Genomic DNA, 15,895 nt, shown 5'->3' with positions numbered 1-15,895 from the left:
CCTCGCAATTTTGCACGTGCAAGACTCACCCCCTCGCTCGCTCCGTTAGTCGCCCCAAAAGGCGCTATACTGGTAAAGTAGATATATCACAGGGGTGTCGTTTTCCGAAAATGATTGGTAGTGCCCAAAGGCGGCGGCTGGCCATATATGACGGGGCTTACAAGGTAGGGTACCCCCAAATCTGCCTTTCTCATCGGATTTCGGCCACTAATTTTTCGCCCTGGTCATTGACAAGACTAACCGAAATCTAAAAAAAAAAAACTTTGGAAATCTGGGTCCACACCAGACGCCATGCACAAAACGTGCAGTTATATAGGCAATAGTGTCGGAGGAATGCATGCCATTCTGAAAGAGGCCCACATCGACTTAAAAGGACGGCTGTGCTGAAAGGGGACAGGAACAGCTTTGAGGGCCCAAGCCGACTAAAAAAGACGGCTGCGGGGCCAGGAACGGTTTTGAAGACCCACGCCAATTGAAGGGTTCGACAACTAACGAGGATTGGACGATAGTTAGAAAGACCTGCTTGTCAAAATAAAAGGATGACAGTACGAGGGGCGTTCAGAAAGCTACGGGCCCGACCATGAAGGAGCAGAGAGATACAGCATCGACTCATTAGACCAAAAAGTTCATTTATTCAAATAAACACCGTTAAGACAAACACATTTCGCGCAGCGCTTCGCGAGAGCCCTCAAGGCCTCCATAACCAAGTGGGTTTTGGACCCATCCTGCACGTCCAAGACGGCTGATTTCGTCTCCCTGCTGTTAGCGAGGTTGCCGCTGCTAATTTTCTTATGTTGGGGAAGAGGTGGCAACCACTAACCAGAGTGTGCAAGGTTCGGAGAGAAAAAAGTGGATGCGACAACAACTCGAAGCTCATCGCTTCACTGTTCGTCATCCCGCCCATGTACGCAGGTGCGTGGTCGCGGATCAGGTGCACACTTTACGTCAGCTTCCCTATAGCCTCTCCTCGATGTTTATCGAATGGACGCACATCATCAATTGTGTGCCCCTGTTTTGGAAAGTTGACGAGCGGAGGGGGGTCACATCGACCCCTCCCCCTGCCAGGCCGTGTTATGAAAAATGCCCAGGGCGAGGGTTAACGCTTGGTGCCTTTTCTGCACTAACTACTATGAAACGAATCACTGCTCTCTTCTGGGCGTCGCCCATCCTATCCGAAATGGCGAACTATGCTACGAATAGAAGCCCGAATCATTCACAGAAGAGACTTAATTAATGGCCACTTACTTAATTTGCGTAAGTGGACATCCCAATAACACATCATTTAACACACCGCCTTGCAGGCCAAAATTCCAACTCCTTCATTGCTCGGCCCGAAACTTTTTGAACGCCCCTCGTAGTTACGAGCTTCAGTTTTCGGGGTCTGATGCGGTAATGACCTGGCGTCAGGGGTGTCGTTTTCCGAAAATGATTGGTAGTGCCCAAAGGCGGCGGCTGGCCATATATGACGGGGCTTACAAGGTAGGGTACCCCCAAATCTGCCTTTCTCATCGGATTTCGGCCACTAATTTTTCGCCCTGGTCATTGACAAGACTAACCGAAATCTAAAAAAAAAAAAAAACTTTGGAAATCTGGGTCCACACCAGACGCCATGCACAAAACGTGCAGTTATATAGGCAATAGTGTCGGAGGAATGCATGCCATTCTGAAAGAGGCCCACATCGACTTAAAAGGACGGCTGTGCTGAAAGGGGACAGGAACAGCTTTGAGGGCCCAAGCCGACTAAAAAAGACGGCTGCGGGGCCAGGAACGGTTTTGAAGACCCACGCCAATTGAAGGGTTCGACAACTAACGAGGATTGGACGATAGTTAGAAAGACCTGCTTGTCAAAATAAAAGGATGACAGTACGAGGGGCGTTCAGAAAGCTACGGGCCCGACCATGAAGGAGCAGAGATACAGCATCGACTCATTAGACCAAAAAGTTCATTTATTCAAATAAACACCGTTAAGACAAACACATTTCGCGCAGCGCTTCGCGAGAGCCCTCAAGGCCTCCATAACCAAGTGGGTTTTGGACCCATCCTGCACGTCCAAGACGGCTGATTTCGTCTCCCTGCTGTTAGCGAGGTTGCCGCTGCTAATTTTCTTATGTTGGGGAAGAGGTGGCAACCACTAACCAGAGTGTGCAAGGTTCGGAGAGAAAAAAGTGGATGCGACAACAACTCGAAGCTCATCGCTTCACTGTTCGTCATCCCGCCCATGTACGCAGGTGCGTGGTCGCGGATCAGGTGCACACTTTACGTCAGCTTCCCTATAGCCTCTCCTCGATGTTTATCGAATGGACGCACATCATCAATTGTGTGCCCCTGTTTTGGAAAGTTGACGAGCGGAGGGGGGTCACATCGACCCCTCCCCCCTGCCAGGCCGTGTTATGAAAAATGCCCAGGGCGAGGGTTAACGCTTGGTGCCTTTTCTGCACTAACTACTATGAAACGAATCACTGCTCTCTTCTGGGCGTCGCCCATCCTATCCGAAATGGCGAACTATGCTACGAATAGAAGCCCGAATCATTCACAGAAGAGACTTAATTAATGGCCACTTACTTAATTTGCGTAAGTGGACATCCCAATAACACATCATTTAACACACCGCCTTGCAGGCCAAAATTCCAACTCCTTCATTGTTCGGCCCGAAACTTTTTGAACGCCCCTCGTAGTTACGAGCTTCAGTTTTCGGGGTCTGATGCGGTAATGACCTGGCGTTGAACCCTGGGGAATCAGGCTGCATCACCCACTCAAATCAATATACCTATGGCCTATTCTGGAGCACCGCGGCACCTTCCGAAGTCGGTGTAGGGCCTCCAGCGGCTGGTGTGGAGACGGATCGGGGTCTATTAGGGGCGGTCGCGTGGTATGCGGGACTCAGAGGCAGTTATGGACCTCTATAACCAATTTTAGTTTTTAATGACGTCAATAGCAAAGAAGTGGCAATAAATTGTTTTGTGTCACTATAAACAGCCATAAATATTATAATTTATAAATGATAATGCTATACAGTTAAAAACTTGCTCTCAAACAAAGATTAAGTATCAAATTTTTACATTTTCAGAAGAAGACGTCATTTCATTAGTAAAGTCAACAGCTCGCGTAAGAAATATTGTGTTCAGGGTTTTCACCGTCATGTGAATTACGTGTTCAGGGTTTTCACCATCATGTGAATTAACCGTAAGTAAGGTTCATGCTCACTTATAATCTAATTCCATTAGCTTCCTTGATCAGCATTTTCTGTTAGCGGTCACTCACACACCAGTTAGAACATAAAGCGCCAGTTTTATATTATGTAATTGGACTTGCCGAAAATCCAGAAATACGTCAAGAGTTATTTTAGATAATATTTTATGAAGCCTTTAGATTTCTTTTTTCTATTACCTGAAAGAATTATTGAACGCTCGTCTTCATCTTCAATAGCTGTAAGGTGCTCTCCTAATGACCAGGTGATGAGGTGAGATTGATTTGAGAGGGATGTGACAATGCAACATGTTGCATTTTCTGAAACTGTCAAGCTCTTGATGATGAAGGAACAATTGGTACCTATAATTAGTATTCTGTACCAGAGTGCAAACTCCCCTACAGCAAATGGTAAAACCATTACAGGTTTTCAAAGGCTTCACCACTTTCAATGTTGCTGGGCATCCTTTGCATGATTTTTACAGGCTAGACTGCTTATCAGAATGTAAGATTAAGGATTTAAAATTTTATATTTGAGTACTTAAGATTGAGCTTGAAATCTCACAGCCGTGGCCACAGCCGTAGCCGTGTTCTTGGAGATATTTGCAGCCGCCCCGGCCCACAGCCGTGGGGCTGCAGCCAGCCGCGGCTGCAGCCGGCCGGTGCAGACCTCTACTCTCTAGCGCTGTCAATTTATATTTTTGAGACGAATGGCTCCGGATTATGTGATTTTAGCATGTAACGAAGACTCCAAAGACTCCAAGACACTGCTAGCATGCTACCTGGTAGCATGGTAGCATGGTAGGACTCAGCCAACTTATCACACAACCCACCCGGATGACAAACGACAAAAGCAACTTACGCGACTTAATATTTACAGACAATACTGACGTTATTATTGATAGTGGTATATTACCTTCGTTTTCACGTTTAGACCATTTTCCAATATTTGCGACTGTATGTACTGCTTTTCCACGACAAACGACAGACCTCACCCATAAAACGATATGGGATTATGCAAACCTTGACTCACAACTTCTTACCAGACTTTTACAAGACACTGACTGGGAACAAATTCTGGATAACGACATAGACACAGCAACCGAACTGTTCATAGAGGCTTTATTAAGTGCTGCCGACGCATCGATTCCAAAAAAAGACAGTTAGAGACAATAAATTTCAAAAGCCATGGACGACAAACGACCTAAAAACACAAATAAGGAAACGCGATAGACTGTTCAGACGAGCCAAACAAACTCAGACTGCCTACGACTGGGACCAATGGAAATATCAACGAAACAAAGTGACATCGATGAACAAAAGGCTGAAGCGACAACACATCCAACACCTTTTGACACATAAGCACGACCAACACAAGTACCACCAGACACTACGCACAATGACAGGACGAACACGCGACTACACTATTCCACCGCTAGAGGGACATAACGGAGACATATTAACTGACGACTTCGAAAAAGCGACGCTATTAACTTTAGCCCCAGTAGGGGGTGTTTTGTCTGTTTCGCAAAATCACCAATGGAAAGACAAATCATAATAGCACTGAGACGTATAACTTTATTCATTCATATTTCTTCGTTTCGTATAGTAAAAGTTTCAAAGTTTCAAAGTAAAAGGTTTCATCCTGAAACAAACAAGCCGTCAGTAAGATAGGAAATCAACACCGCTTTTAATCATGAAAGGATATAGAAAAATGTAAATGATCAAATATAACAACAAAATGATATAACTTACTACAGTGCCGAATATAACAAAATCCTATTCAAATATGAAATCAAGAAAACGATGCAAGAGAATTTGAATTTTTGGCTCAACGTCTCGTGACGGAGCGAAGACGAGCTGTCGTACGAATATTCGCTATACACTCCCCGGCCTCATGATGGCGAGCGTTCGTTCGCCTCAATGATGAGAACCAGTCGATGAGTGGATCTCTTGATGCTTATGTACGGCTTTCCGCTATATTCTTTTCCTTCGGTTGATGGTTTGTATCGCAGTGTGACGTCTCGAACACACCCATCGCTGCTTGGTTCTATACTGGTGATTTCGGCCATTTTCCAAGATCCACGGAGAGGTTTGTCTTCATGTAATAACACGATATCGCCGATCTGGAAGTTCCGTTGTTTCAGATGCCATTTTTGCCGTACCAGCATAGTTGAGAAGTAGTCTCGGTACCATTTGTTCCAGAAAGTTGTGACGATTGTTTGTAGGTACAAGAATCTGCTTGCGAGTCTTGATGTCTGATCCCAATTGCCTTGTGGTGCACTCACATTGGTACGCCCGAGAAGGAGGTCATTTGGGGACAAATAGGAGCCGTGGAGGGGATCTGCTCCCGGTTTGTGCCCAATCGGTCGTTCATTGAGGAGGTTGGCGACTTCGAAAAGTACTGTCTGAAGTTCACCGAAGGTAAGGATGTTGTCTCCTATTGATATCGTGAGTGCTCGCTTGACGAGACGAATTAACGCCTCACTGCATCCATTTTCCCACGGAGCGTTGGATGACTTTGTAAAAGTCCAAGTCAGTCCCTGGTCAACTCCAGCGTTTGTCAAATCCGTCATATTCCACTTGTCTGTGATTTCCCGCAGTTCCTTGCTTGCCGCCGTCAGTTGCGAACCGAGGTCGGAGTATAGGGTCGCAGGGTATCCCCGTATCGTGACAAACCTGCGAAATGACAGCAAGAAATCTTGCGTGCTGTACCCTTCCACGAGGTCAAGGTACGAGGCCTTTGACGCCAGACAGGTGAATATCACTCCATATGCCTTCGTTCTAGTTCTGCGTTTGACTGTGTCTTTGATAAGGAATGGACCAAAGAGATCCAGTGCCGTATGGTAGAAGGCTGGGCTTGGCTTCAACCTTTCAGGGATCACAGGTCCCATCAGTTGATGTTGTGGTTTGCTGTCCAGTTTTCTGCATACGATGCATTGCCGTTTAATCCCTTTGATGACGCGCCTGGCACCCGGTACCCAAAATTTTGTTTGAAGTCGTGCCAACGTGGTTTCGATTCCCCCATGATCACGAATATGTAATTTCTGAATATACAGGTGGGTGAATCGGTGATTGTGCGGTAGAAGGATATAGTGATCCTGGTTCCAATTCTGCTTTAGCCATCTAGCGATTCGGCTCCCGACAATGATGATGCCTTCGTTGTTAAGCTCTGGACCGAGTCTTCTAAATCTCACTTGCCAATTGTCAATGACAATCTTCTGGGCGTGTTTTATCCATATGGTTTGAGCCTCTGTGATCAGTTCAGTTGTCAAACATTGTCCTACGTTCTTCAAAGATCTATTCTCCTTGACGCTGAGTACCCGCGCTGTGACCCGAATGAGTTTGTCGTAACTGCTGAAGCGAGAAATATCAATATCTCCGCATATGTCACATTCTGGGGTGCTGTTGCATGCACTTGCTAGGCTTACTATTACCCGATCAGGTAATTCCTGCTCAAACTGCTTCTGACTTATCGGCCAATATTCTCTTGCAGTTTGCATGAACTCAGGTCCAGTCTGCCAAACACTGTTTGTTCCCAGATCTTCTGGTTTGGTGTATCTCGTAGTCATGTCGGCAGGATTATTTTGACCATCAGTCCACCACCACTGACCGGGGTCTGACTTCTCCTGAATTTCAGCTATTCTCACGGCTACGAAAGTTCCAAACCCGTACGACTGCTTTTGGATTTGGGATCGTACTATCATCGAGTCTACTATGAAAATGACTTCACGAAACTTGAGTGACATCTCTTTTAGGAGAGTTTCGGCCAAACGACATCCCAGAACGGCTCCGCATAGTTCTAGGCGTGGTATACTTAGCTGACGATTTGGACACATACGATTTTTGGCAGCGATTAGTCGAGTTTCGTGTCGTCCCGATTCGAGCAACCACTGAAGGTATGCGCAAGCACCATAGGCATGTGAGCTGGCGTCAGAAAACACGACCAAAATCGGTTCACCGACAGCGTTTGTTGGCTTAATGCATCGTTCAAAACGAATCGTATCCAACTTGATCATTTGTGTTAAAAAGGCGATCCATTCATTCCTGTTTTCATCCGGTATGGGTTCGTCCCAGCGAATCAGTCGATTCGAATCCTGTCTTGTTGTCAAGTTTCTTATAAGAATTTTTCCTTGAATCGTGAAAGGTACAATGAGTCCCAAGGGATCGTAAATGGTTGCTATTTGTCGCAAAAGCATTCTCCTTGTCAATATTGTTGGTATGTTGTGCTTCGTTTCACCCAGACTTGAACTGTTTTCGACTTGACCTTTTGTGAAGTTGAATTTGACATCGAATATGAGACTGTCAGGTAATGGCTCCCATAGTAATCCAAGGACCTTTTCTTGTTCCTGACACGAAACCTCAATAGTGTTATTTGTCATTTCGAACTCTCCCGGGATCGTCCAGTGTTTGACTGTGAAACCACCCTGTGACAGAATGTCTTGCACCTGAGCAGCCAAGGTTAATGCTTCATTTGTGCTTGAAACAGACTGTACTAGATCATCGACATAGCTGTTCTTTGTTATCATATTCACTGCTTGAGGGTATTGGGCTCTAAACATCTCAGCGATCGTATGCAGTGCGGTCAGCGCAATAGTCCCGCTCGGTCGATCTCCAAACGGAACCGCCGTTAAAACATAATGGTTTGCGTTTCCATTTGTTTGAAGATCGCGCCAGAGATATCGGTGTACATGCTGGTCTCTCTTCGATAGTCTAATCGAATTGTACATTTTTGATATATCAGCTGTCATAGCAACGGGGTGTTCTCGAAATCGAAGAAGAATGCCAAGTAAGTTGTTAATAAAGTCTGGTCCCTTGGCCCAGTATTGATTCAATGCGTGACCCATGTAAGATGCGGATGAATTGGACACAATGCGAATAGGCGTAGATAATGATTTTGGTTTCATGACTTCGTGATGATGGATGTAATGAATTGGTCCGTCGTATACTTCTATTTCTTCTTCAGATAGTTTCTTGGCGACGCCTCGATTCTCCATATCCTTCATTTGTTGTTGATACGCCGTTTGGTGTTCGTATCCTAATTTAAAGAGACGGTTTTCTGTAGAGCGAAGTTTCGCCATCGCAGTTGTTACGTTGTTGGGACTATTGCCAAAAGCTGACTATTGCCGATTGTTCTGATAACATTGGGCATAATTACGCAGGAATCTACCCCGATCAGCATATCAATCTTTCCCTCGGGTCGGATAATTTCCATGATATCAATGTCTGGAAAATTCTTCTTGATATGTTCAATGTTGACTTGATGGATATTAGCAGTGATTTCATCGATACCGAATGCGGTTACTGACCAAATTTTCCCTTCCAAATCGGCAAGAGGAACATTATATTCTTGACTTGTTAATGAGGTGGTGTCATTTCCCACCTTCACGATTGATAAATTTATCGGTTGACCCCGCAAGCCGAGTCGGGCGGCCGCACGGTGGGTAATGAGAGAGATGTTTGAGCGGGAATCCCACATAACGTTTATTGCTTGATTTTGACACTGTACGACGTTGACGGCTACAACTGGTTGACCTTCTCTCGCTTGAACATTGTAACTTTCGGAGTTTTGTCCTTTGTTTTTGTCATTATTGCGATCGTCATGTAATAAATCGTGATGTCTTTTCCCGCATTTTTGGCCTGCTTGTACGATACTGCACTGCTTTGGCGCGTTACAATTGATGGCAATATGTCTGGTAGTTTGTAAGCAATTGAAGCACGCACCAGCTTCTCTCGCGGCAGTGAATCTGTCTGGTAGGGCCATTTGAAGAAATTGTTTACATTGGTCTATGGAATGCCCCGTTGTCCTGTGAATCCAACACCATTTTTTGTCCACGATCGATGTGCCATACTTATTATTTTCATGAGCTGATGTATATGTAGCGTACTGATTTCCGTTTGCATACGAAGTAGAAGGCTGATCCTGATGATTTAGCGTAGCTTGATGTACTGTTCTTGTTTTGTTCGTTCGCAATTCGTGTTCGGTATATTCGATTACTCGTTTTTCTCGTAGTAAATAATTTAGGAGTCTTTCAAACATTCCTTTGTAATTTGTGTTGCTTGCATCCAATGAAATGATCCACTCGCGCTTTTGAACGGAAGGGAGTAATTTTTCAATCATACTAACCGTTGCGACGGTATCCATTTCCTCTGTTAGTCCCATGCGTTTTAAATCCAACCAACATCTTTCGACGATATCAACCATTGCCACAAAGTTTTTACTGTCGCCGTCCTGAATGGGTTTGATGGATTTGATTTCATTAACGATAGTATCAACAAATTTTCTCGGGTCTCCATAAACACTGCCTAGTCTTTGAAACATCTTATCGTAGTCATCTTCCACTCCTTTGACAACGTCAAGTGCTGACCCGTGAAGACAAGATCTCAGAGCGTACGAATCTTTGCCATATGATTTGACCATTAATCTACCAAAATCTTGCTTGAAATTGGAATATTCCCTAATGTTTCCTGTGAAGCGAGGGGCTTCTAAGGCTTTGACATGAATTTGTGACGATTTAGAGCAATTTTCTGACACATGCGAGGCATACATACCCCTGATTTTGTCCAGCGATGATTCCACATCATTCATATAACTGTCACAGTCTTGAAGCAAGTCATCCATTGTATGATGCGGAGCAGTCTCGTTAATGAGCTCAATGAGAGAATCTTTCGCAGTATCCAATACCTTGAAGGCTTCATAAACGTCGTTAAATTTGTCCTGTATCACCCAAAATTGTTCTCCACGGTTACTAAGTTCCACAAAAGCATTGCATTTGCTTGTAAACTTACATTTGGCGTTAGTACGCGTTCGTTTTGCTCTTTCCAAAGGATCTTGATTTCGTTCTTGACTTCCTTTCATTTTGTGCCTTCTTGTATTATTCTTAGCACTTAATATTTGGAAATTACTAACGTTACTTTACGTTAATTTATTGCTTGTAGATGAAATGTTTTGTCTGTTTCGCAAAATCACCAATGGAAAGACAAATCATAATAGCACTGAGACGTATAACTTTATTCATTCATATTTCTTCGTTTCGTATTGTAAAAGTTTCAAAGTTTCAAAGTAAAAGGTTTTATCCTGAAACAAACAAGCCGTCAGTAAGATAGGAAATCAACACCGCTTTTAATCAAGAAAGGATATAGAAAAATGTAAATGATCAAATATAACAACAAAATGATATAACTTACTACAGTGCCGAATATAACAAAATCCTATTCAAATATGAAATCAAGAAAACGATGCAAGAGAATTTGAATTTTTGGCTCAACGTCTCGTGACGGAGCGAAGACGAGCTGTCGTACGAATATTTGCTATACAGGGGGGGGGGCATATGTTACCACTCTGTCGCGTTTTTTGCGTGTGAATAAAAAATCGCGGCGCCGCTTGGCATACCTTTTTGTACATCAATTTTGGACAATGTGTGAAATTTTTGACCCCAGGTCATGTTAGGTCAGGTCACCAGGTCAAGTTAACTGACCAAGCCTAAAAAAGTTTGCAATCATGTCCAGCCTGCAGTGTTTGTCAGAAAGGTTTTAAACTTGGTGGATTGCATGATGTTATGGGCGCCTACAATTTTTATATCTCGGATTTTTTTATATCCGTGACCTAAGGTCAGGTCAGTGGCGTGACCTTTCCATTACAAGTCAATGGAGAAAAATGAAAATGCCTCTAGATCCGTGTGTACTCATAGGAACAGTCCAAATATTTCAGAATCACAATGATTTGGACCGCCCGTGATGACCAAGGTGTCATTTTTGCTGATAGCCTCTAGAAAGGTCATCCGAGGTCATTTGAGGCTACAAACAGATTTTTGCCAATAACTCGCGAATGGAAAGAGATAGGACGCTGGGGATGGTCTCATTGTGGTTGTCTTGTTGAGACGCATCGACTGATATGCAACATGACCTTTTCCGTTCAGGTCATGACCTTGACCTGAGGTCAAATTTTGAAGTTGACCTTTCAAGGTCAAATTATAGTTCATTCGACGCGTCTCGGCGAGAGGAACACGATTCTGGCAGTAGAAATGTCGTGGCTTTTTTTAGTCAAAAGTTATTGTCGAAAAACACTTTTCTTAAGAACAGCTATTTTTGGAGTTTTTGCCCTCTGGAGGCTAAACCGTGACCTGAGGTCAATTTTGATTATGACTTTATCGCAAGAAGAGTTCAAAAGCTATCGATTGCTTTTCCATGCGTTTTTCTAGCTATCATAGTTCCTGAGATAAATTCATGTTTTCTGAAAAATATAATGACATTAAACAAATTTTAACCTTTGATGACCTTCAGTGACCCCAATATTGCTCTAAGATGAAAAATGACCGAAATACTTTCAAACGTACGCATTAAGAGCTATCGACTGCTTTTTACCGCGTCTTTCTAGCCCTCTATAGTTTTTGAGTTAGAGGTGGGTGGTAACATATGCCCCCCCCCCCCCACTAGGGCGAAGTTGGCTGAGACCGCCACTGGGGCGCAGGTTAAACAATCATTTCGCTAGTCAAGTGACGGTCGACTTAACAGGCACACACAGACATCCACTAAATCATGACTCAGACAAAACGCCGGTGCCCACTCTGGGTGAACTGATGACATCCGAGAGAGAGGTTCGCCAAATACTAAACTCACTCGATCCTAACAAAGCAACGGGACGCGGTGAAATTCCAGTAAAGCTTATCAAGTTAACCGCTCTCATCATCGCAGAACCATTGTCCAAACTTTTCAACATGTCACTAAGTCAGGGAATTTACCCATCGAAATTTAAAGAAGCAAACATAAAACCAATTTTCAAAAACAAAGGATCACCTTCTGACTACACTTCTTACCGTCCCATCAGTATACTTTCATCGTTATCTAAAGTATTCGAAAAATTGTCTTCAAGGGTATATATTCCCATTTACTAAATCATTCTCTTTTGACCGACAAGCAGAGTGGGTACAGGCGTAGCCACAGTACAGAACAACAACTTTTATACCTGACTCACAACTTGTACAAATCACTGGACATGGGAAGAGACTTTATTGCTATCTACCTCGATATTTCTAAATACTTTGACAAGATCTGGCATGACGGACTGTTGTACGAGAGTAAGCACGACTTCGGAATTACTGACTCACTTTTCGACTGGTTAAAATCATATCTTTGTGACAGGACACACCGAGTACGGATCAGCAGCACCTTCTCGGCCACTAAAACAATAAATGCGGGCTGCCGGCGGGGATCCGTACTCGGGCCTTTGCTGGCACTTATGTATCTCGACGGACTTTCAAGACGAATAAAGAATGACTTTCTCTTTTTCGCTGACGACACATCTATCTACGCCTCGCACACGACAGCAGACATTGACGCCGTACAGTCTGTCTTAAAAGTACCGCGCAAAGTGCCGGTGGATCCATCAAGCCTGACTGAGGTAGGGCCTGCTATAATTTGAAAGTCACCGAACCAATTGACCCAGGGAATGGACGAGGATGTGAATTGCTTCGGTGACTCAAATTTAGTAGGCCCTTCCTCGGTCAGGCATGATGGATCCACCGTCACTTTGCGCGGTACTTTTAAGACAGACTGTACAGCTATCACTACAACAAGACCTCAACGAAATCCACAAATATGGTCGAGAATGGGCAATTACATTCAACGCTACGAAGACCATCCAACAAACATTTTCACACAGACATCAGTATTCAGTACACACCACCAAAGCTCACTTTCGAGGGCGCAAACGTAGGGGAAGTTGGGGGAACGCCGAAGACTTTTTTCTGACGCCCGTAGCACGCAAGGTAGACAACATAAGCTATTCTTGTTGGCGTCATTCGAGAGGCCAGTCTTTTGCCTTTCAAACATACCAGGCGCATTTGATGAATTCGCATACCGTTAAGCGCACAAACTAAAAATATCAAAGAAGTGACTTTTTCGGCGTTGCCCCGGACTGCGGGGAAAGCCGAAAATGGGAGAAATGATCTACGGGGAATGCCGACATTGATGTTTTGCCATTTTATCTCAAACTTTATCCAGAATTGATCAAAGCTGACACGCGTTTTAAGAGCTTGAGGACGCGGTGCACACTGGAAGTTATAATTGTGTGATGTAATAAGAACATGCCAGGTAAATCATTCCTTATAGGTAACAGGCCGTTGTGTCGGTTGAAAGTGTAATTTGTGTGACTAAAAATACGCGTTGCTATTCTACAGCAGTAAAGTCCACGTAGCGTGCTTTTAACACGTGCGTAATCGCACGTTTTCGGCATTACCCCAGCCTGCCATACTTTCATTTGCAGGCCCATAACTTTTCAACGTGCTGTATAAATTTCAAATAGGCAGCACACTTATGCAAAGACATGCTAAAGATTACTTGACCGAATTGGCCAGACAAACGGTAGCATAATGAGTAAGAAATGCAGCATCAAAGGCGCATGTAGTACAAGGGAAACGTACCTTGAAAACGCTCTTGGCGCCCTCACAGTCGAAGTATTCCGAATGACGACTCGTAACAAACATGCGATAATTGTAGTCACTTAAGCTTCAGAGCATCACTGACAGGTGGCATCCATGTCTTACGGTTTTCGAAATATCTCGAATTTCGGCTTTGCCCCAACTCCGGCATGGCCCCAACTTCCCCTACCCATTCATGAAACTCATACTCACCTTGGCTTGACATTTTCTAAGGACCTACGCTTCCACCAACACGTCAATGCAATATGCAACAAGGTACAGTATATCTAAAAAGTATGTCCCCTGGTTTGGCTCTCCCACAGGAGGCGAATCGGTAACTTGGCTGAATCCCAGTTGCGGCACCCGGCCGCCAGGGTCGCTGCCGCGCGAGCGGCCTTGACCGCTCGCATGTCATTGGCAGTTCGGTCCCTCCCCATCTATACCAAGGTGGGGAGGGGAGAAGAGGGGAAGAGAGGGGAGGGAGCGGCTTTCGCTCGGCACTTGGCGATACCTGGCTGACCCCGCGCTCCCTCGCTGACCATTGTCCTGCCCTCAGGCGAAGACCGACTTCCTGGCCTGTAGCGGCCCAGCGGAAAACCGAGCTCGCGGGGCGCGACTCCATTGGCCCAATCTTATAAATGGAATGCTGTCGTATTCACGGCATTAGATAATATACCAGCAGTGGATGTGGTAAAATACAGTCCAAAATAAACGAAAGCACACGATTCGTGCATAATGCGCCCTCCCATTCAAATAAGCCCGCCCACTTCGATAGATGGTGTAGTTTCTTAGGGCGTAAAAGATGCAAAACACTACCGATTTTTTTTAGCTCGGCCACTGGGACCGACAATATACAATTGACTGAAATGCATGAAAACCATTTTGCATTTAGGTAATAGCCGTTTTCTGCACCCAAACTTTAGCCAGTGACACCCTGTCCATTCTAAAGCGTTTATAAGATTGGTCCCAGCACCCGATTTTATATGAGTAAGTCGTTTAAAAAGCATCTTATTTCTAACGAATTTATTATTATGGCCACTTTAACAGGACGTCTATAGAGCTTTGACTTTCACATTTCTTCCTCGTTCAGGAGAAACGTTTTCACCCTCACCGGACCTTCAGGTTTTCTGAATACCGAGGGGACGTTGGGGGTTGGAAGTGAGGAAACAACCCCCTTCGCCGATTCGCCCCTAATTGAGCTAGAGCCTCACGAAAGAAACGATCGTGTGCGTCGTTACGAAATGCAGCGATTGGTCTCCAATTTAAGGACCAGGTTCAGCCGATGACTTCGGAGGTCAGGTCAAGTGGCCCAAGGCACAGGTTCGGTTTTTGGTAAATAACTTCGCTAAAAATGATCGCAGATCCGCGATTTTAGCAGCATCGTGTTTGTCTAGCTCAGGCGTGTCGAATGGTATACTTTTTCTTCGGGTGAGATCAACTTAACCTTCGCCCGTATAGAGGGGGGTCGAACGGACCCCCTCCCTCGGTTTTTCGCGAATAACTCGCGTAAAAGCGGCCGATCGTGACGAAACTTTCAGTACCCTCGCGTTAATCAATTTTACACCCACCCTGAAATTGTCATGACCCTGACCTTAATGACCTTTGACCTGCGACCTACTTTTCGAGACCATGTTTGGCCGGAATCGCGATTCGGCGTATGTCGGCTCGCATTAGCGGCGCGTTTGCAGTCTTTTCGTGGTTTTAAGCGTTCAAACATGGGATATGATCTTGCTTCCATGCATCAGGGTGGGTGTCAAGGTCACCGGAAAGTCAGGTCAGGTCATTGACCTTTGATGACCTCGGTTCACTTTTTCGAGTTTTACATGTTTCTAGGCCAGTTTTAGGAGCTGAATTCGAATTTAGCAGCCATATGAACATTTACGAAGTAGTTTTGGTGCCCTCGTAACATGTTGCGAAGCTGTCAGAGGCGGTTGCCACCTACTACGAATACCCTTACTGGTTGACCTGACCTGACCTGACCCGACCTGGCCTAAATGCATGAAGACATCATCTGTGATCAAAACTAACATGATATTTGTGATCAGCACCCCGAAAACCCCATAGCAGCCACGCTTTACGACTTTCTAACAGGTCCCGATTTCCCCGACTTTTGGGTCATTGACCTGACCTGGAAAGTCAACCGATGACCTAGGACCTTAAAATTGGGTATCATCGACTTCCTCTCGTCACGGCCAACACGCTCGTTTTTCCCGCGAAGCTCTAGCTCGATCAGCGGCGAAACGGCAAGGGGGGTCCAACGGACCCTTATACGTTTGAGGCTGGAAAAAACA

The 15,895-nt window shown here is 44.9% G+C and overlaps 1 protein-coding gene across 2 annotated transcripts; it reads right to left on the bottom strand.

The window, feature by feature from the left end:
• Positions 1 to 4,382: 4,382 nt before the first annotated feature.
• On the bottom strand, positions 4,383 to 10,255 carry LOC122366679. Of its 2 annotated transcripts, none has more exons than XR_006253926.1 (2): positions 9,976 to 10,255; positions 4,383 to 4,831 (listed from the first exon to the last, which is right to left on the bottom strand). XR_006253926.1 is itself a non-coding variant. In XM_043339193.1 (2 exons), the coding sequence occupies exon 2, from the start codon at positions 9,224 to 9,226 to the stop codon at positions 8,276 to 8,278; it is 951 nt and encodes a 316-aa protein (XP_043195128.1). In that variant the 5' UTR covers positions 9,227 to 9,274; positions 9,976 to 10,255; the 3' UTR covers positions 7,362 to 8,275. The 2 variants fall into 2 exon arrangements, 1 of the variants encoding a protein (XP_043195128.1); XM_043339193.1 differs by lacking the exon at positions 4,383 to 4,831 and adding an exon at positions 7,362 to 9,274.
• Between the last annotated feature and the right edge of the window lie 5,640 nt (positions 10,256 to 15,895).

This window comes from Amphibalanus amphitrite, unplaced genomic scaffold (genome assembly GCF_019059575.1).
Source record: "Amphibalanus amphitrite isolate SeventyFive unplaced genomic scaffold, NRLGWU_Aamphi_draft 000823F_arrow, whole genome shotgun sequence".
Lineage (NCBI taxonomy): Eukaryota > Metazoa > Arthropoda > Thecostraca > Balanomorpha > Balanidae > Amphibalanus > Amphibalanus amphitrite.
Note: the sequence above shows the minus strand (reverse complement) of the source record. Positions and strands in the feature narration are given on the sequence as shown.

What these genes read in the sequence shown, in the direction of transcription:
- LOC122366679 (XM_043339193.1), bottom strand. Translation starts at nt 9,226, where the DNA reads ATGTTTGAAAGACTCCTAAATTATTTACTACGAGAAAAACGAGTAATC.